Here is a 23,575-nt window from a genome sequence, read left to right as displayed (position 1 = left end):
GTCTTGGGGCACGGGCAGAGCTTCCTGACGTCAGCACGGCTGTTTCTCTGTTGGGCTCCTCTGCAACCAAACGGTGGTTACGTCAGTAAGCCCCAAGCTGACCCTGAAACAAAAAATATGGAGGAAGATAGCAGGAGAACAGGAACATGAATCTAGGACAAGTATGATTATGATCAGTGTCACCCTCACTACCGGTCTTTACCAGCAGGTTAGTGTGGTGACACTGATGACAGTCCTTTGTCCTTTAATAAGTATACAGCTAGAAAAAAAAATATGAAAAAAAAAAAAAAAAAAACGAGACAACCATCAGGAAACAGTAAATACCATTATCATCAGTGTCGTCTGCACTACAAACCTGTACCAACAAGTTTGTGTGGATAATGCTGATTCCCTCAGTTATACAAGCTATTCTTTCTGATTTAAACTGTTATATTACCATATGCTATGCTCATGGTAGGTGCTCATCCTGGTTTGTTTTTTGGTTGGGGAGCAGTTGCCTCCCCCCTTCCCCATCTCCCATCCAAGAATCCAAGGCTAGGTTCACACCACCACTGTTTCTTTTCTATTGTGCTAAATCATAAAAGCAGAATAACTCAACTAACCACATTGCATGGTAAACACCAATGGTGCCCATTGGGCCCTATTAACTTTAATGGGATCCTTCAGTTTTCATGTTGTGCAGCATTTAGCAACAAAATAACTTTGCACGTTGAAGCCTCTGACACAAATGTGAATCTAGCCTTGCTATGCTGGTTGAGATAGAATGTACATTTCCTAATATTCCACTTATATTTTAAATATACCTTAAAGGGGTACTCCGCCCCTAGACATCTTATCCCCTATCCAAAGGATAGGGGATAAGATGTCAGATCGCCGCGGTCCCGCTGCTGGGGAGCCCCGGCATCCCCGCTGTGACACTGCGCTATCATTACAGCACAGAGCGAGTTCGCTCTGCACGTAATGACGGGCAATACAGGGGCCGGAGCATCGTTACATCACGGCTCCACCCCTCATGACGTCACGGCCCGCCCCTTTCAATAAGAATCTATGGGAGGGGGTGTGGCGGTCGTCATGCCCCCTCCCATAGACTTGCATTAAGGGGATCGGCCGTGATGTCACGAGGGGTGGAGCCGTGACGTAACGATGCTCCGGCCCCTGTATCGACCGTCATTACGCGCAGAGCGAACTCGCTCTGTGCTGTAATGATAGCGCAGTGCCGCAGCGGGGATCCCGGGGGTCCCCAGCAGCGGGACCGCGGCGATCTGACATCTTATCCCCTATCTTTTGGATAGGGGATAAGATGTATAGGGGCGGATACCCCTTTAAATATGTCCTTATACAGGAAAAATAAATGTGTATAACACACAGATTAAGGCTTCCTACATATCACAATAGTAGGGGCCTGGATAGTATGAGCCCATAATACATCACCAATAGAAATCGTAGGAGCCATTACTGTGCCCGCACCAAATGTACATGCAATATTTGTTTTTTTCCATTTCAATCTCCAAATTATGGAAATACTCTCACTTTAATAGAGAATACAGCTCCTAATGGTGGCATCATATGGATGCATATGAAGTGCCTATAGCGTAAAGACCATTGTTCTCAACACCACCCACGCTATAACACTGTACCAACAGGTTACTACGGGTGATGCTGATGACATATTCCTTTTAAAGACCTACATAATTAACAATATGCCTTTCATAAAATATTATTCAAAAAAGGTAAAAATAGAATTTTAATCCTCTTCATTTTTGCTAGGCACAACTTTAACACCGTGCAATATGTAACCACGCTTTAGTTGTCTGGCAAGTTCTTCCAGAGGTAGCGCTGCCAAATGACTTCTTATAACCTTAAACTTTTTCTCTACTGTTCAAATCCCAGGTTCTGTCCCTTGGACACTTCTGTTCAGATGAGGTAAACAGTTTTATTTGGTATTAATAGTCTGCCACTCCACTGTTTCCTTTCTTAACAATTACTGTTGATGCTAAATATTTGTCTTTTCAGTTGTTTTCAATAAAGATTTCAAAAGGTCATATTGATTTTTCAAGTGGAGCTGCGCTCCCCAGATAAAACTGCTGTCTGTGCGGATAGTTGTGTTTTAGGTTGACTACTGCCGTAACCTTTAATAGCCGTTCATGAGGGGAGAAATTACACTTTAAAAAGAAGGCAACATGCACATATGTAAAGAGTTATTTAAAAGGAAAAAAGACAAAAATGGAACATTTTTCAGTGATATATTTTTTAAGGAAAATACACTTTTTTCTTTCTACTCCGCAATATCTGCCTTGTGTACACGTCTATGTACACAGCTCTATTTTTAAATCCTCTTATGGGTAGGGTCACATTTCATCCCTCTCAAATTTTCCGCAGCTGAAATTTCACTTGCAGACTTCTCACTGCAGAATTTCCGAAGGTGAAAATTCGCAAGCGGAACCTATTGAATTTAATGCGTTGCAACTTACTACGCTTGCAGAAATTCCTCTTGCAGTATTCCACAGCGGAAAATCCACAAGCAGAATTTCAGCTGCGAGTAACCCGCTGCAGATGTGCTATGTGTGACCCCACCCTAAAGGAGTTTTCTAAAATAATAAAATACATTTAATGGAGTACTCCCCTAAAGTACTGGCAATTATTTACCAACAATGTGGATATCTGGCCAAAATCTGTAGCCCCTTGCCTTTTGCTCACACAGCGTTTTCTGCCTTACACTTTCATTCTCAAATCCTGCATAATATCCCAGTAAGGCTGGGTTCACACTACGTTTTGTCCCATACGGGAGCGCATACGGCAGGGGGGAGCTAAAACCTCGCGCTCCCGTATGTAACCGTATGCGCTCCCGTATGCCATTCACTTCAATGAGCCGACCGGAGTGAAACGTTCGGTCCGGTCGGCTCATTTTTGCGCCGTATGCGCTTTTACAACCGGACCTAAAACCGTGGTCAACCACGGTTTTAGGTCCGGTTGTAAAAGCGCATACGGCGCAAAAATGAGCCGACCGGACCGAACGTTTCACTCCGGTCGGCTCATTGAAGTGAATGACATACGGGAGCGCATACGGTCACATACGGGAGCGCGAGGTTTTAGCTCCCTCCTGCCGTATGCGCTCCCGTATGGGACAAAACGTAGTGTGAACCCAGCCTAACATTTGTCAGTCTGTCGCTGCACTGTCACAGGCATGGCATTATGTTAACCCTTTCATGACTAGGCCAGTTTTAACTTTTGCTCTCTTTGTTTTTTTTTTTTCCTTCTCGCCTTCTAATTGCCATAACTCCTTTATTTTTCTATCCACAGACCCATCTAAGGGCTTGTTTTTTTTTATGGGACTAGAAAAAAAAAAAGAAAAAAGTGCAAGTTAGCAATTTTGGTGTGTGTGTGTGTTTAGGGGGGGGGGTTGAGGTGTTATTTTTTACACCATACAGTTTGCAGTCAAACTGACATAGAAGGAGATTTATCATTCTTTTCAAACGTATGGCTTTTATATGACAATTTTTTTAAACTTACTTTTCCTTACATGCGACCTATTTATCAAATAGTCGCATGACCTTGATAAATAAATCGCATGTAAGCAAAACCCAGGAAACTCACTTACAAAAGCATTTTTTAAAGCAGAAAAGTTTTCCCTTATGTTAATAGCTGAAGTTCTTTATCTACCCTTTATTACCAATAGCGTTGCTAGAGAGAGATGGGGAGAGGGTGGGGGGGGGGGGGGGCGTACTGCATCGGGTGACACCCTGACTGGCCTGCCTGGCACTAAATAGCTGCACTCCAACTATCCCACAACAAAAACATACTGCCGCACCATGAATATCTGTACTCAGGAGGCCTTTTTGTTTAATTTTGAGGCCGCATTTTGTGACGTTGGTGGGCAGAGTCTTGCGTGGCTACGCTGAGGCCGGAGTTTACATCAAGGAGGAAGTGCAACACCAACAGGCACATAAACAATAGTGAAGCCACCAAAAAAAAAAAATGGCTCGGTATGTTACCCATCCCCAAAATGTGCATGAAGCTGTATTACTGTTTCTTTTTTTTAAAGGAAATTTTTTTGTGCCACATATGGGTTATTTACGTAGTCTGTAACAATTCTTACACAATTATTTTGTGCCTTATTCTATTTTAACACAACATTAATTAAAAAATTTAGTGGGTACACCAGCATGTACATGTCCTAAAATGAATTAAATGTGCAGTGTGTATTTTCAACTTTAAAATTTATAGTTATTGGTTATATAATATTTTTTTCTATAACTGACACTAACATTAAGCAGAAGTAGAATGTCCAGCACACGGTATCCGTTGCAATGTAGTTTATTGGCGTAAAAACAGGTACATGGAACACAGCAGAGCGTAAGCCTTTGCTGTGTTCCATGTACCTGTTTTTATGCCAATAAACTACATTGCAATGGATACTGTGTGCTGGATATTCTACTTCTGCTTGCTGTATTGGGCGGTTGCGCTTCCGCCAGTCCGCGCACACCTGTTTCCAGCCGGGAGGTGAGAGCTGTCTACCCATTAGTTTCTAACATTAACGTAGTAGCTTTGTTTCATGATGCATAACAAGAACAGTTGTTAAAGTGGGTGTTAATTTCCTTTTCTGCAGACGTATGCACTTTCTGTAAGCCAGGTTGGACCTGGAATACATATGCGACTTTTAAATGGAGATACAACTTTTTTCTTCATAAATAGCGACTATCGCATTTGATAAATACATGACCACTGCAAAGTTAAAAAGAACAAAATTACTACATGAGCAGATTTCAGAAATGTGCTTTGGAATAAGCAAAAATCCAAAAGTCGCTGCATGTATAAAAAAGTTGCACGTGCACAAAAAAAAAATCTACTACGGAGCGTGATAAATCTCATTCATAGTGTTCACCAGAAAGTAAATAAAAAAAAAAAATTATCTGCGATGTGCATTTTTTTTTAAAAACAAGCTTTACATTAAAGGGGCAATTTCAGATCCAATACATTTTATATGTTGTTACTGATAAAAATTTAAGAACTTTTATAATGTGGTTGTTTAAAAAAAGGGGTCCCCATACCTACTGGGACACTTACCAGTCTTGCAGCAGTATCAGGCTTGTCCATGAGTCATGGACAAGAGATGACTCATGGACAAAGCTGCATAAGCAGGTTCACCAATCACCTACCAACCCCACCACAAGGGAGGGACATGCCCCTTTCCCCTGAGAGGATTTCTAACACTGTGAGCTAATGAAAAGATACATTTTTATAATAAATATAGGTGATAGAGGCATAAAAATGAGATGTAAATGGTCCTGAGTAACATATTATTATCTTTTTTTTTTGTGGGATCTGACAGTAACACTTTAATATAGGATTGGACAATCCCTTTAATAGTGTTTTTGTACAACTGTTTGGATCAAGTCTAAGACTGGAATAGGTTTTATGTCTATTCATATTCTTTGGATTTCTTATTTTAATTATCATCTTTTTAATTCAGCAGGGAGATCAGCAGGACAAAATGTATTTGTTACGCCTAGCGCTCCGGGTCCCCGCTCCTCCCCGGAGCGCTCACGGCGTCTCTCTCCCTGCAGCGCCCCGGTCAGTCCCGCTGTCCGGGAGCGCTGCACTGTCATGGCCGTCGGGGATGCGATTCGCACAGCGGGACGCGCCCGCTCGCGAATCGCATCCCAGGTCGCTTACCCGTCCCGGTCCCCTGCTGTCATGTGCTGGCGCGCGCGGCTCCGCTCTCTAGGGCGCGCGCGCACCAGCTCTCTGAGACTTAAAGGGCCAGTGCACCAATGATTGGTGCCTGGCCCAATTAGCTTAATTGGCTTCCACCCGCTCCTCCATCAGGCAAACTCCTCCAGGGAAGACCTTCGTTTCTCCACGCCAACGTCTCGGGATTCTCAAATGGGGTCACTCCCTATGTATACCTCACTTCCCCTGCACTCCCTGGCCGGATCTTGTTGCCATTGTGCCAGTGAAAGCGTTTCCTTGTGTGTTCCTAGCCTGTGTTCCAGACCTCCTGCCGTTGCCCCTGACTACGATCCTTGCTGCCTGCCCCGACCTTCTGCTACGTCCGACCTTGCTCTTGTCTACTCCCTTGTACCGCGCCTATCTTCAGCAGTCAGAGAGGTTGAGCCGTTGCTAGTGGATACGACCTGGTTACTACCGCCGCTGCAAGACCATCCCGCTTTGCGGCGGGCTCTGGTGAATACCAGTAGTAACTTAGAACCGGTCCACTAGCACGGTCCACGCCAATCCCTCTCTGGCACAGAGGATCCACCTCCTGCCAGCCGAATCGTGACAGTATTCTGTCACAGCCAAGAACTTGAAGGTATAAATTAAAAACAGTACACAAAGTAAAGAGCGGAAATAAGAGGATGGCATTATTATTTCTTCATCATTTTCATTTTATGCGTAAAAAACTAAATTTTCATTGGATTTTTTGTACCTTCACAGAAAGGTGTCTCTAGTTTTTTTTTTTAAGTAGGAAGGACAGGTCATGCAATAAAGAACATTCCTTGTCATTTATTAGGAAATTCTTTAGGCTGTTTCAGGCAATTGCATAAAATATTACAGTGATGCCAGGACCATTTTGTCAAAGAAAGCACAATACAAATATCATTCATTGCACTCTTTAATGTGGCTTTTTTTTGTACATTTTGGGACAATAATAAATGGTGAATGGCTTTATTCTCCATTTTGTATAGTTGTAAGCAAAATGAGGGGGAGGGGGTGTAGAAATTGTTATTTGGTTGGTTGGAGGATGTTAGATCACCATTGCTAAAATACTGCAGAAAAAGAAAAGGTATTTAAAGACCCAAAGTAACACAAAACACTCTAACCTGACTGACACAGCTGGCTTGGCTTAGCGTGCTGACCGCTCTCATGTAGCTCTGGTTCCTTGAACGAAACTTTGGAGAGTTATAATTCCCTGAAGGGTCCAGAACCTGTCCTGCCGCCATTTCACTTGCTGCTTGTAGGTAGCTCTGGCTACACAGCATGAAAAAGAAACAAATGTGATGAAAATGTTAAACAGGTTTATATCTCTTCCACAATCACTTATTAGAACAGTCATTTGTTGGCCAAAAATACAATTTAATAAAACAGTCATACAAGCACCTTTCTTTATTACTGAAGAAAGGAAGATAAATTGCATGTGATGGTTACATACAAAGCATGGAAGGCTCAGGTATGTCGCTCTGGAGACCATTAATAATTCCCCATGAACGCTACATTTTAAAGCAAATATTGAGATAATTTATATAGGAACATTCAGCTTAATATGATTATAAAGGGGTTTGAGTGTCAGGAAACACAAGGTGGCCAGTTAGGTAAGTGGAAGAGATGAATCACTTTATTATCCAAAATTGCTTTTGTTTGCAGTATATTATTATTTAAATAAACAATATTCCTTAGACCGTGTCATGCAATTTATGGCAAATTCTATTCCAAGGAGGATGCTAACAAAGCAAATGCTTCAACAGCTCTTTTGTACATTATTTTTATGTTGAATGACGCACTCTCTTACCTAACTATGCTTTATTTCTTAACCATTCAATGGATAAATCTACATGTAGTGATGGCAGATAGGTTGGCTCGACTTATCAAAGAATAATAAGCGCGTTATTTTAACAGATGGAAAACAACCGATATGTTAGATCAGCTCTCCTAGTTTGTCCCATTAAATAAAAAATCTCTTTTCTCACCTTCCTTACTCACTTAACATACGGAGAGCGGGCAATAAATGGCATAATTTGTGGTGGGTGAACCCTTCAAGGACATAGAGCTTAGTAGTTGAGCCAGAGGGAGCTGACATCATTGTATTAGTATTCATATATTACAATATGCCTTTGATTATGCTATATAATATATACTATATATAAATAATATTGTAAACATTATAAAGTATTGCAGGTCTATCTCCTTTGATGTTTTTTGATCGTGTATTATTGAACTGCAGAAGTTGTTCAATTGGCTTACTTAAAGGAGATCTGTAGTGCTCTGAACTTTATCCCCTATCCGAAGGATAGGGGATAAGTTTTAGATCGCGGGGGGTCCGAGCGCTGGGGCCCCCGGCGATCACCTGTAGGGGGCCGCGGCAATGTACAGGTGAGGGGGCGTTCCGTCCCCGCATGACGCTGCAGCCGGCACGCCCCTCCATGAAACCCATAGAGATACATGGAGGGGTGTGTCGGCTGCCGTGTCATGCGGGGACAGAACGCCCCCTTTCCTGTACATTGCCACGGCCCCATACAGGTGATCGCGGGGGGCCCCAGCGCTCGGACCCCCCGCGATCTAAAACTAAAGTTCAGAGCACTACAGATCTCCTTAATCATATAAAAATTTAATATTTATTAAAGTAGAACGATGCCTTAACCTGATGGTGTAGTGGTTTAACCAGAATACCATCTGTATGATATAGTGTTAGCATTTGCATGTCATCTAACCTGTCTCATAAGTCATAAATGAATCTTTGTTGCTGATGAGACAGCCTGATACTAAATCCTATTCTGTGGATGTATTAAACTCAAAATGCATTATCAACTCAATTAAATTAAAAAAGATACTGAAATAATACGTTACTATAGCCCTCATCACCAATATTACTGTTAAAATAACGCGCTTATTATTCTTTGATAACTCGAGCCAACCTGTTACTATAGCCCTCATCACCAATATTGAGACACCCCTAGTTTTAGACATCCCTAAAATAAAAAGATTTTAAAGGGGTAATCGGGGGAACTGAACTTATCTCCTATCCACAGGATAGGGAATAAGTGTCTGAACACAGAGGACCTGACAGCTGGACCACTTGTTATAGAAGTTTTATCTAAGTGTACATGCAACCTCCGAGCCTTTATCTAACATGCATTATATTGTGCCATACTGTACTACTATTACAAAATAGTGTATAAATAATATTGTAGTGTGTTAATATGTTAAATTAAAGATGCTAGCCTGGAGTGGTATTTGAGAATCTAGGTTTTATATTAAAGGAGAAGTATTATGCAGAAAAACGTATCCCCTGTCCTAAAAACCTCCGGTGATCTCCTTCACGGGACCCCGGCTCTCCCAGGAAACTGGGTATGTCAACCCCTGCACAAAGCAGCGGCCGACATGCTCCCTCCATGTATCTCTATAGGAGAGCCAGAGATGAGGCTTTCGGCTATCTCCGGCTCTCCCATGGACATACATGAAGGGGGCGTGCCAGCCGCCACTTCGTGCGAAGGTCGACATGCTCCGTTCCTGGGCAGAGCCTGGGTCCCAGTGGTTGGACCCTCCCAAAGATTAGGGATCAAGTTTTGCTGCATGATGCTTTTCCATTAAAGGACTAAAATAGTTAGAGTGGCCACTGTGAGGTAAAGAGTTTTCTTGCAGTTAGTTCTGTCCCCTCCTTCCCATACAGTACCAAAAAAGGATATTACATTTTTTAAGAAATTTAAGCTCAAACCATCAGATACTTCATTTTATCCAAATTGAAGCAGGGCCTTCATCCAACCCCTTTAAATGAACGAAATTTACTGCTTTCTGTTTACATAGTCAGGACTATCAAATATACTCCAACCAATTTCAAGACTCCAAAAAATAATTATTTATGTAATTTCCTAGTCTTGGCTACAGTGACAAAGAAACATAATCAGGATCTTATTCAGTAATAACCGATTGAGGAAGAGGAAGTAATGGTGCCAGGCAGCTGCAGGAAGATAAAGGATGAGAAATTGTTCTCTGCATACAAGTTAAAACCCCATTTTTCATCAGATTGTAGAGTACAGGAGCTAGAAATGCAGAAATGCCACATAAAGAACTCCATCATATAGGATTACACAGCATAATATATAGATCTCTAATACCAATATAAACAATGGCTTAATGATTGATATTAACACATGGTCTAGATCATCTCTCAGAGCCTGTAAATCTATCACTAATACATCAAACACATGCGATTATGATCTGTAGGAGAATGTTCATCAAAGGAAATTAATATCTTTTAGTGTGAGTATGGGAATACATAGACCAAAAAGACGACAAGAAGGCATAAGGGGAAGGCTTTTTACTAGTGAGAAATGTAGGGGTGGATCTAGTGATGTAGAAAAAGTCATAATTATAGTGTTCCTGAATCTTTCTCCCACCTCTAGGCCCCATTTATATGGTAAAATTTCAAAGAAGAACCCGGGGAAAAATTCAGTTTGATAATTCCATTGCCATACTCCCACTGCTTTCAGTTCCTGCTGACTACTACAATTAGTTCAAGTGCAGTTGAGTTTGCTGGCATGTCAGGTCACATGCCTTCCTCTGGATCAACTCAGCAGGGATTTAATAGGCATATAGGTAAAACTTGATGGACTTTGGTCTTTTTTCAACCTTATAAACTATATAACTATGTAACATGACCCTCTATCATTGTATGAGTGACTTTAAATGCACCATATTTACCAGTGCATCATGATGATTGTTAAATCTGGTGTATCTAAAGACTATCTAAGCTTAGACCATCCATTATTTGGCTGAAACATGCACCAGAAGTTGGCAAGGTTTCGGCATCCTAAAATCCATGCCTCTTTTCTGAAGCCTCTTTTCACACAAAAAACAACTTACTTTTAAGACCTGAAAGAAAAGTGTTAACAAAAGTGTTGAAAAGACGTAGTGAATGTGGCAGAAGTCATATAAGATGCTTTTTGATGCTACTGCACTAGACTGATTTGCAATAGTAAATCTGGGCCACAAACTTTATATATTGGGGAGATTGACTAAATTAAATGCTGGTTTAATTTGCACCATAAAAAGTGTGCATATCTTGTTCCAGATGTATTCTTTGTTTTATATTCTGTTTGAGTTTTGTTGTGTCGTTTTAAAAAAAAATGTGTTTAGAAAGTGGGGCATGGTCTCACTATATGCCAGGTTTATTAATGACATATGCCATAGTTATAAAGTCAAATATTGGTATAAAAAAACTAACAAACCAATAAGTGGCATACAGAAGAGAAAATGCTTAGCAAGACACACCAAATCTATCATACAGCATGTGCCACGGTGACAAATTTGGTGCATCTACTGTCTGCCCAGTCTATTTCTAAGCTGTCTAAATTTAAGACAGTAATAATAAATCTTTCTATTGTTTGTTCTCAGGCAGACTGAAGGGGAGTAAGACCTATGCTAAAATAATACACAAGCTGCCTACATATGTCCGTTAGCTTTCTAATTGAATCACACTTCCTCTTGGTCCTGTGTTTTTCTGAATACAATTGTTAAGTTAATTCATTTAATGTTTTGTAAGGTTGATGTGTTTACTGATGATAAACAGCATTTGGTTCCAATTAAATCCCAGGCACGTGGTTTTAATGGTTTTCCTTCCTTTTCTGGTGAGGATGATTTAATAAAAACCCCTATTCTCTACACATTAGTAACCTCTGTACTGCCGAGTGCTTGTTAAAGTCAGTCTAGCTTTCTTAATTAGATGTAACGGTTCCCAATTAACTTTTACAATATCACAACATATACCTGATTTAGGTTGGAACTAAATAACAGCAATGTCCACTATTAAAGAAATAGGTCTGTATCAGCTTCTGTATCAGCAGATGCACTAATTAGATGGAGTGGTTAAACTTAGCTTCCAAATTCATTATGAGGGTCAAAACAAAAAAAAAAAGTAGGAGTACATAAGTCCAATACAGTATCTAGAGAAGAAAGGTTGCACTAACCCGTAGAAGAATTGCTAGAAAAAACTTTATTCCATAAAAGCAGAAGTGTACAGCGGGTAAGATCAGTGGAGCAGGAGTGTGCGCCATGATGTGAGCCGCAATCCTGCTGTGTCGGTCCGCTATGGTCCGGACCCCCGCTCTGGTTCTGTTTGGTATATCTGGTTGTCTAGTAGTTTCCCGTTTCTGGATTTGAAATTGGTGCCTAACTGGAGGTCTGTGCTTCATATGGTCTGCTAAATACAAAGCTGCATTCACTATTGGGAGCTATTATTGAGAGAAAAATACTTGTCCCCTAGGAATGCAACATATAACACAGGAATGCAGTGAATAGGACTGTGGCTAAATACGAGGTATGCAACGTTCTCTGCACAGGTGCTCTTGGGGTTATGTGTTATCTATATGAATCATACAAAGGTTTAGACCAAAAGTTTGGACACACCTTCTCATTCAGAGTTTTCTTTATTTTCATGACTATGAAAATTGTAGATTCACACTGAAGGCATCAAAACTATGAATTAACACATGTGGAATTATATACATAACAAAAAAGTGTGAAACAACTGAAAATATGTCATATTCTAGGTTCTAGCCACCTTTTGCTTTGATTACTGCTTTGCACACTCTTGGCATTCTCTTTATGAGCTTCAAGAGGTAGTCACCTGAAATGGTCTTCCAATAGTCTTGAAGGAGTTCCCAGAGATGCTTAGCACTTGTTGGCCCTTTTTGGCCTCACTCACCACAAACCATCTGGATTGGGTTCAGGTCCGGTGACTGTGGAGGCCAGGTCATCTGGCGCAGCACCCCATCACTCTCCTCCTTGGTCAAAAAGCCATTACACAGCCTGGAGGGGTGTTTTGGGTCATTGTCCTGTTGAAAAATAAATAATGGTCCAACTAAACACAAACCGGATGGAATAGCATGCCGCTGCAAGATGCTGTGGTAGACATGCTGGTTCAGTATGCCTTCAATTTTCAATAAATCCCCAACAGTGTCACCAGCAAAGCACCCCCACACCATCACACCTTCTCCTCCACACCAGCACACCTGTGAAGTGAAAACCATTTCAGATGACTACCCTTTGAAACTCAACAAGAGAATGCCAAGAGTGTGCAAAGCAGTAATCAAAGCAAAAGGTGGCTCCTTTGAAGAACCTAGAATATGACATATTTTCAGTTGTTTCACACTTTTTTGTTATGTATATAATTTCACATGTGCTAATTCATAGTTTTAATGCCTTCAATATAAATCTACAATTTTCATAGTCATGAAAATAAAGAAAACTCTGAATGAGAAGGTGTGTCCAAACTTTTGGTCTGTACTGTATATGGAATATAACTTATGGGTAATGCCATTTGCTTCTCCTATGGAAAAAGAATCTAGTATTTGAATTAAGCTTCTATGATATTTCATATGGTCCTATCACCGCTTAAAGCTATGAACCCAATATCTTATAAACATCGTGAAGAGGAGGTGGAGGGAGAGGGAGAAGGGTAAAGTCTGGAACATCCTTGATGCTATGAATTGTGTACTGTATCTATGTGTTTTTCTAGTGAAGGCTACTAACAATTAGAACTCTGGACTTAACTGCTGCTAACACCAAGATATACTCCCCCTCCCGGATGGAATTTTTTGGTATTGGAAAACCGCACCTTGATGGACTCTTGAAACTATTGGTATTCTGTATTGACTAGTAATATAGAAATTATAAAATATCTGATAATACTGCATGATCTCATTTTGAGCCAGGATAGAATTCTGGTAATTTATAAATAAAATTGTGGATCATGTTGTTTTTAACATTATGCATTAGTGAGCACTGAGATCATACTGTATAGGACTCATTAGATGTAATGTGGCTTGGGTGGATCAATTATTTTGCTATAAGGATTCCGTTCTCTCATATCTTCTGATTCTTTATTTTTTATTTTATTTTTTATTATTGAGTTAGTACGGAATTCTCCTTATATTGTTTCATATATAATATAATCTTCTTTAGTATGCCCCCTAAACTCCAAAATAGAAGATCGGGGGGAGGCATATCACCCAGGAAAAAAAATACCAGCAATAAAAATGATAAAGTCCTAAAATCACCCACTACTACTAGGTCAAAAATCTTGAGAGAGTCATCCCAGGGATTTAGTAAACAGATGTATATAAATACGCCATTTTGGAAATGGAAGACATACCAGAGGAGAGGGCAGAGGAACTAATACAGATGCCAGTTTGGAATGAAATTTTAGCAGAAGTGATGAAATCTAATAAGACCATTAATGAATTAACCATACAAGTCAGAAGTATGTCCCTTGACATATCCCTAATAAGACAGGATTGCAAAGAAAAAGAGACAGAGTACTAGCTTTAGAAAAACAATTACCTGAAATTGAATCCAAAATGAATTTCTTGGATAAGGAATTTAAGGAGTTAAAAAGGGAAAATAGGGAAAACTTTGACAAAATGGTGGATTTAGAAAATAAGGCTCACAGGTGTAATGTTAGAATAATTGGATTACCTGAGGGAATGGAGGGAGATAACCCTATTTTGTTTATACAGAACTGGATTAAGGAGATTCTTGGTTCAGAGTCTTTATCTCCCCTATTTGGTCTAGAGAGCACATAGGGTCCCTGCTAAATGCCCTATCCCAAGTGCACCATCACGTACTCTGCTGATTAAAATATAATTTTCCAACAATAGGGATATGGTTTTGAGGAAATCCAATATAATGGTAATAAAATTTTCTTCTATCCAGATTTTTCTAGACATACATAAATAAGAAGGTCTTCCTTTAGGGATGGAAAATAAAAGATTGTATAAAGCTAAAATTCCATTTTCTCTATTGTTTCCTGCTAAACTGAGATTAGGTTTTTTGGAGATGCAGTGGAATTGAATAAACGGTTAGATCCGGAAGGCTTATGATGATATTGAGTTTTGTGAATTGATGGGGGGTCATCATCATGGCGGGACTGACAATGGGTAGGAACAGCTAAGGAAAGTGACATGCAAGATTCTCACATGCCATGTAGGAGGTGGGTTGGGGGGAAGCGGGACTGGCAGACGAAGGGGGTTGGACTTCTGTGTTTTCCTTTTTTGTTTTCTCCTTGTTTTCCTGTTTTCCTTTTATCCTTCTCATTTTCTCTAGAATATGATTACATTTCTTGTGTGGAATATTCGGGGACTGTCTGATCACATAAAAAGATATATTGTAGAAGATATAGTTAAAAAATAGCTGCCGGCAGTTATCTCTTTGACAGAAACCCACCTTTTTAAAGAGGATAGCAAGGGGAAGAAAAAGCTGTCGGTAAAATTGAAATATCATTCGTGCTACTCCAATTATTCTTCAGGGGTGTCGGTGTTCATTCATAATAAAATCGTTATTGAACCACTAAAAGTAGAAGTGGGTGAAAAGGGTAAATAACTTTTTATGTAAATACAAATTGAGAATCTTCAAGCAATACTTGCCTTTATATATATCCCTCTTCCATTTAACACTTATGTTTTGATCTCCCTCACCAAATTTATCGCTAATAAAGAATATCACCCATTACTAATCTTTGGTGATTTTAATTGTACTACTACTAATGTTCTTGACAGAAGCAGGAATGCAGGGCAAGGAAGTGTCCATACTCCTCTCTCCAGATTTTTTCTGGAGACTGGTTGGGTAGACGCATGGTGTAGCCCAAAACCGCAGAAATGCATGTATTTTTGCTTCAGTCAATCTCATGGATCTGCCTCTTGTATCGATCTCCCTCTTTGCAATAAGTTTGCATTACGTTATCTTAAAAAGGCTAATTATGGGGTAAGAACAATCTCTGATCATGTTCCTCTAAGTGCAGAGTGTGAGTTTGAAGTATCAGGAACAGGAAGACCCCTATTTAGGCTTAACCCTTATTGGTTAAAAATATTGGGAAAGAAAGAGGAAATAGTTAAAAAACTTGATTAATTCTGGAAGGCTAATTTAGGAACAACTAATCGGTTAATATTATGGGATACTTTGAAAGCATACATGAGAGCATACATATCTTAAAAAAATAAGTAGGAAGAAGAAAGAATGGATCGAGGTTTGCTCCACTGATCTTACCCGCTGTCCACCTTCTGTATTTATGGAATAAAGTTTTGTCTAGCAATTCTACTACGGGTGAGTGCAACCTTTCTTCTCTTGATACTTTATTAAATAACACCAATATTGGGAGCAGTCAGTGCTTTGGATGGTTCTACGTACATAAGGATGAGGTCAGAGGAGTGATCAGCCACCTGTGGCCGAAATGCGTTGTCCAATTATGCATTATTTTGTCAGCAAATTCATACAGCGATCGGCTGCCACATTTCGACTGCCGACTGCTCATGTGGCCTCATTGATACATCACGTCAATTTGAGCATCAAGTAAGGCAGCATTTACTAATGGTACATCAGTATTAGTGTCACTGGTATCTTACTTGCACGGACTTCTTGAAAAGTGCATGGAACTGAAGTCTAAGGCTAGGTTCACACTACGGAATTTCCGCCTGCAATTCCGCTTTGAAATTGCAGGCGGAAATTCCGCTTGCTAAAATGTATAGTGTAGTGAATGGGTTTCCGTTCACAAATTCACACTCCGGAATTTGTAAAGCGGAATTTGTGAACGGAAAATCCACTTGGAAATTTCCGCCTGAAGAAAGGCGTTGCTCATTCTTCAGGCGGAAATACTCGCAGAACACACTGTAGTCTATTGGAGACTGCAGTGTCCGTGCGGTCCTAAAGCCGACTGATTCAGTCAGCGCTGGCCGCACTTGGAATCTCCGGGTGGAAATTTTCTGCCTGGAGAGTCTCTAGTCTGAACCTAGTCTAAGGCTGAAGGGGCTCCAAAACCAAGAAAAAGCTGCAAATCTTTCCATTATAGTTTTTCTTTGTTGGTCCCACTCCTGTTTTTGGCTAAGATAGTGACCAAAATACCGTGTGCAAAACCAGCCTTAGGGTATGTTCACACGTGAATAATCTGCTGCATATTATCTGCAGCCAAAATTCTAATTGCAGATTTTCTGCTGTGGAATTTTGGCAGCAGAAAATACGCAAGCGGATTATGTTCCTACCCATTGAATGTACTATTAAGTTTTAAAACTTTTATCTAAGTGAATTTGCTCATAGTGTTTTTGCTACAGATTTAAAAAAAAACTGCAATGCAAGATGGTAGATTCTTTACTACTTGTGGACCATCTTACAATTTAAACACAACGCAAAATAAAAGGAAAACAATAATAATAATAATAATATTATTAAAGGAAGCCACCAGTACAGCAACTACGGCTTTTCGCTTACACCCCCCAACATTGATGACCCATATCCCCTGTATAAATATGACCATAAAAATATGACCAAAAAACTGCAATGCAAGATGGTAGATTCTTTACTACTTGTGGACCATCTTACAATTTAAACACAACGCAAAATAAAAGGAAAACAATAATAATAATATTATTAAAAGGAAGCCACCAGTACAGCAACTACGGCTTTTCGCTTACACCCCCCACCATTGATGACCCATATCCCCTGCATAAATCCCTTTTAAAAGTATTTTCATAGCACCCTGTGTTATTGAAATAAGTTAGGCATACTTCTTTCTCTCCTGATAGCACATAAAATAACAAATATTTATATATAAAAAATGACACAAAAAAGCTAAATGTGTTACAGAAAAAGGAACATTTTTAATAACTAAAAGGCAAAAAATTAGAAAAAAGCAGGTTATGAGCAGGAAAAGGGTTTGGTCTTGAACATATGCTACAAAAGTATTCAGTGAGGAAACTGACCTGCAATACTACAAAAAAACCATAGTTGCAGATTTTTCTGTGGATTACCCAAGCAGCCACAGAAAAATCTGCAAGTCTACATAAAGAATAAACTGTACTTACTTATGTTACTGTCATTAATATTTACTTATGACATGTTGCACAGATGTGTCAAAACTCAAGATTAGTCAAAGCTCAATGCTGAGACCCTTTCTGATCATTAGTAATTACCAAGTGAAGTGCATGGCAGCGCTCTTTACTCCCCAGCTGTCCACCCAATCCAGTTGATGTTCTCCATTATAGTACATGGAACGCATCAGTCTGCGCGACATGTCAAATGTTCATATTATCGACAGCAACGCTGGTCAAAATTAGAAGTTGAACCAGAGAAAAACACATAATGGAAAGGTTTGAACCTTTTTTCATGTTCTGGACCATTGCTGGTTTTGGCTTACAAATAATGATGCAAAACACTGTGCCAAATAATGCCATGTGAACCCAGCCTTAGGATTGCAATAAAAAAACAAAAGCATTAAAGGGGTAGTCCAGTGGTGAAAAACTTATCCCCTATCCTAAGGATAGGGGATAAGTTTGAGATCGCAGGGGGTCCGACCGCTGGGGCCCCCTGCGATCTCTCTGTACGGGGGCCAGGCTCTCCGGCCAGATAGCGGGTGTTGACCCCCGCACGAAGCGGAGGCTGACACGCCCCCTCAATACATCGCTATGGCAGAGCCGGAGATTGCCGAAGGCAGCACTCCGGCTCTGCCATTGAGTTGTATTGAGGGGGCGTGTCGGCCGCCGCTTCGTGCGGGGGTCGACACGCCCCCTTCGCGTGGGCTGTCAGGGCCCCGTACAGGAAATCGGACCCCCCACGATCTGCAACTTATCCCCTATCCTTAGGATAGGGGATAAGTTGTTCACCACTTGTTCACTACTGGACTACTCCTTTAAACTTACTAAGTCCTCCCTTCTAGTCTCTGTACACCCGGTCTCCATTGATGACATTTTGTGTCAACACGTCACTGCTGCAGTCAATATGAGATATATAGAGATTAGCCAGTGGACAATGATTTGTTGGCAAGAGATCATTGGGGGAGCTGAGCACATTTTTTTTGAATACTTCACTGTTTTCTGTCATGTAACATCTGCTACATGATCCACTACAAAATCAGCAATCTGACGTTGATTCTCCTGTGGATAATGGGTCATTTGAGGAATTATCTGCAGCAAATGTAACCTGTGTGAACTTACCATTAGAGGAATAATATTGCTTACGCCTGAAAGTCTTTCTTGATGTATGAACAGAAAACATTTCAGAACATATCAGAAATAGAAACATATCAGAAGTAGCAGATGATATTGATAAACAAAATTTCAGTATCTTTCATACAAAATAGAACTACTTGAATATAATAAAAAACATATTTCCACTATTTCCAGAGGGGACTTACTTTTGGACATCTCCATGTGATCGCTGTACTATTGATTTCAATAAAGGTTCAGGTCTTTTAGGGGATGTTTTTGGACTTGTATCAGAGTCTCCACTATCCTCTTCCATGGCTTTTATATAACTCCCACTTCTCATTCTTCGACATGGAATCTCCTCATCTTTACTCCCGGAGGGATACCCTCCCCATTCATCTTGAGGCACCTGAAAAGATGTAACAAATCATTACATTACAGGTACTCTTTAGTATTAGTTGATTTAGAATACAACAATATAAATTGTTATGTAATGTAAAGGCCCCCATACATATTAGAGAAAGTTTAGATTAACCTGACAATTTTGGTGGGACCAGCCAACTCTCCAATATGTATGGTGGCCTCCAGACTCTCCCCTGACAGATGATGTTGTGGGGAGAGCATGTTTGATTTTAACTGCCAATCTTTTTTTTATAGTCAAAACATGAAGCTTTTATTGAAGTACAAAAGTTAGCAAGTGCAAGCCAAACAAAGGCAAAACAGCCCTAAGGGGCAAAGAATAAACATCATAACCCCATCACTAGTGCATACGAATACTAGTATAAAAATGCGATCATAAATCAGGGGCATAAATGCAAAAAAAGTGGTCTCTCCCCTCAAACACAAGAAAATAAAGGGGTACAGGGTACTTCAATACGGAGAAAGACAATGAGGAATATTGGAACAATGAGGAGATGATAACCACAGCCCCCAGACTGCCTCAAATTGCTCCACAGCGTCTCCCCTGATAGCAGACAGTTTCTCATTCAGCATTATAGTATTGATTCGGTCTATAACATGTGATGCTATTAAGGTAGAGGCCTTCCATTGTGAGGATATATAAATACATGCCGCTAATAAGACAAATTGACAGAGGCGAAATGCACGATATCTCATTCTGCAGTGCTTATGGCCTAGGAGACAGATCACCGGTGTGCTTGGGACACAACAAGGCATAATACTATTTAACAAATCTAAAATTTGTATCCAAAAGGCAGCTGAAATGAGGGGGAGATGCCATTTCTTCAAATACACCAGAATGGAGCGGAACAAGGAAAGGAGGCACAGTACATAGGTAGGGACATTACAGTATAAAGCTTCAGATTTAGAAACATTCACTCGGAGACCAGACATGCGAGAGAAACTATCTAAAAGATTAAAGAGATTAGACAAGGAAGTAAGCGGGTTAGTATGTGTGAATAGGAGATCATCCGTAAAAAAACTGCCAATCTTTTTGTTCTCAGGATGCATTATAATAAGCTCACAACATGTTTTTACAATTCTGATCCAAAAATGGTTGTAAGAAAATATTATGGTTGCACTATAGCTATTATCACACATTGGGTGTCACACATACTTTTGCAGAGATAAAAACAGTGGAACCAAGGAACAGTACTGTTGCTTGAATGCTTGTTGCAGTGAGGCCAGAAATGCCAATCTGTAAAAAAAATTTTTTAATTCTGCAGAAAACTGCATTGAAGCTGATACATCAAGCCTAGCTTATCCTCCATGCTCTGTATTTGGCAGATATATAGTGACATTTGAGCTACTCAGCTCTTGGGAACCAGGGAAAACTAGTGTAATACATTGATTAATGTGCAGTATTTTGAGTGTCATATTTTTGTCAAATACTAGTCATTATTAGTGTTGCTCGCGAATATTCGCAATTCGAATATTATTCGCGAATATCGCATATTCGCGAATTCGCGAATTTCGCGAATATAGCGCTATATATTCGTAATTACGAATATTCTTTTTTTTTTTTTTTTTTTTTTTTTTTTTTCTTCACAGTACACATCACAGTGATCACCCCTCTCTGCTTCCAGCTTGTGTGGTGTAAAGAAGGCTCTAATACTACTGTGTGAGACTGGCGTGCGAAAATTCGCATATACGAAAATTAGCATATGCTAATTTTCGCATATGCGAATTTCCACTTATGTTAATTTTCGCATGCGCGTATTTTCGCATACGCGAAAATAAAACGGGGATATAACGAATATGCGAATATTCGCGAATATATGACGAATATTCGTCCATATATTCGCGAATATTCGCGAATTCGAATATGGCCTATGCCGCTCAACACTAGTCATTATATTACTATTCCTACTCTGCACTGTTTATATCACTTACATTGTGAAGTTAAATATTTCTTTAACCTTTTATGGACAAAACCAATTTTACTTGAATGGATTTAACAAACTTAGCAGGATAAACTGTCCTGTATGTACACTCCTCAAAAAAATAAAAGGATCACTTAACCCCTTAAGGACCACGGATTTTTCCGTTTTTGCACTTTCATTTTTTCCTCCTCACCTTTTAAAAATCATAACCCTTTCAATTTTGCACCTAAAAATCCATATGATGGCTTATTTTTTGTGCCACCAATTCTACTTTGCAGTGACATCAGACATTTTACCCAAAAATCTATGGCGAAATGGGGAAAAAAATCATTGTGCGGTGAAATTGAAGAAAAAACGCCATTTTGTAAATTTTGGGGGCTTCCGTTTCTACGCAGTAAATTTTTCGGTAAAAATGACACCTTATCTTTATTTTGTAAGTCCATACAATTAAAATGATACCCTACTTATATAGATTTGATTTTGTTGTACTTCTGTAAAAAATCATAACTACATGCAGAAAAATGTATACATTTAAAATTGTCATAGGACCCCTATAACTTTTTTATTTTTCCGCATATGGGGATGTATGAGGGCTCATTTTTTGCGCCGTGATCCGTGAAGTTCTTAGAGGTACCAGTTTTGCATTGATCGGACTTTTTGATCGCTTTTTATTCATTTTTTCATGATATAAAAAGCGACCAAAAATACGTTATTTTGGACTTTGGAATTTTTTTGCACGTACGCCATTGACCGTGTGGTTTAATTAATGATATATTTTTTTAGTTCGGACATTTACGCACGCGGCGATACCACATATGCTTATATTTATTTTTATTTATATGGTGTGTTTTTTTTTATGGGAAAAGGGGGGTGATTTGAACTTTTATTAAGGAAAGGGTTAAATCACATTTATTAACTTTTTTTTTACACTTTTTTTTGCAATGTTATAGCTCCCATAGGGACCTATAGCACTGCACGCACTGATTGCCAGCACTGTTCACTGCAAAGCCATAGCTTTGCAATGATTAGCATTATTGGCGGTCGATTTCTCAAGCCTCAATCTCAGGCTTGGAGCAATCAATCGCCGAGGGGACACGCCGGAGGCAGGTAAGAGGACCTCCGTTTGTGTCCCAGCTGATCGGGACACCGCATTTTCACTGCGGTGGTCCCGATCAGCCCCGCTGAGCAGCTGGGCAGCTTTCACTTTCGTTTTAAAGTTGAAAGTTGGTTTCACTTTCGGTTTAAAGTTGAACGCCGCGTCTAAAGGGTTAATAGCGTGCAGCACCGCGATCGCTGATGCGCGCTATTAGCCCCGGGTCCTGGCATCAGATACATGCCAGGACCGACCCGATATGACGCGGGGTCACCGCGTGACCCCGTGTTACATTGCGGGAGCCGGCCAAGGATGTAAATATACGTCCTTGGTCGTTAAGGGGTTAAACAACACAAGGTAACTCCAAGTCAATCACACTTCTGTGAAATCACACTGACCACTCAGGAAGCAACACTGATTGACAATCAATTTCACATGCTGTTGTGCAAATGGAACAGACAACATGTGGAAATTATAGGCAATTAGCAAGACACCCCCAATAAAGTAGTGCTTCTGCAGGTGGTGACCACAGACACTTTCTCAGTTCCTATGCTTCCTGGCTGATCTTTTGGTCACTTTTGAATGCTGGCAGTGCTTTCACTCTAGTGGTAGCATGAGACAGAGTCTACAACACAACCCAAGTGGCTCAGGTAGTGCAGCTCCTCCAGGATGGCACATCAATGAGAGCTGTGGAAAGAAGGTTTGCGGTGTCATTCAGCGTAGTGTCCAGAGCATTGAGGCGCTACCAGGAGACAGGCCAGTACATCAGGAGATGTGGAGGAGGGCAACAACCCAGCAGCAGGACTGCTACCTCCATCTTTGTACAAGGAGAAACAGGAGGACGTTTGGCATTTGCAAGAGAACACCAAGAATGGCAAATTCACCACTGTCGCCCTGTGCTCTTCACAGATGAAAACAGGTTCACACTGAGCACATGTGACAGATGAAGCTTATTGCGAAACGTTGGGTCCGGTGGCTGGCCAGGCTTTACACACCAGGTTGTATGTTAGTTACTATGCTTATATATGTTTATTCATTGCACTTTCTTATGTCTTTACGTTTTTCTTGGTGCCAACCCTTGTTAACTCAGATTGAGCTCAGTGTTGCACAGAATTAGTCACTCCAGCACTTTAGCATTTATAAATCTTACTAGTTCACTTGTTGACCTGTGCACTTTACCCATTGTGATTTAAATCACAACAGCCTTTGGCTTTTGCATACTACATGCTGCTTTTCAATACCTTGGAGTGTATGTGTCTTTTATTTATATACATATAATATATACATATCATTTTTTCTATGTAGCCTGGCCACCCATCTTTCTGTTTCTTGTCCACTGGACTAGCACCTTTGGAAATTTGTACAAGACCATATGTATGATTTTAATTGCTCTTATCATGTTTCATGTTTTTTTGAATTATGTGTATTCATTTTCTAATAAAGTGTAAATTTTGATC

General features: G+C 40.1%; 1 protein-coding gene across 11 annotated transcripts in view; it reads right to left on the bottom strand.

The window, feature by feature from the left end:
- Positions 1-23,575, bottom strand: part of DLGAP2 (DLG associated protein 2) — a 1,068,027-nt gene that overhangs the window by 182,490 nt on the left and 861,962 nt on the right. For all 11 annotated transcript variants that reach the window (XM_056565689.1, XM_056565688.1, XM_056565692.1 and 8 more), the window contains 2 exons: positions 18,893-19,092; positions 6,822-6,969 (listed from right to left, as the gene is read on the bottom strand). In XM_056565689.1, the coding sequence (XP_056421664.1) occupies positions 6,822-6,969; positions 18,893-19,092 (348 nt within the window). The remainder of the gene's footprint in view (positions 1-6,821; positions 6,970-18,892; positions 19,093-23,575) is intronic.

The sequence above is a fragment of the Hyla sarda genome, chromosome 3, assembly GCF_029499605.1.
Source record: "Hyla sarda isolate aHylSar1 chromosome 3, aHylSar1.hap1, whole genome shotgun sequence".
Classification (NCBI taxonomy): Eukaryota; Metazoa; Chordata; class Amphibia; order Anura; family Hylidae; genus Hyla; species Hyla sarda.
This window is presented reverse-complemented; position numbering and strand designations above follow the sequence as displayed.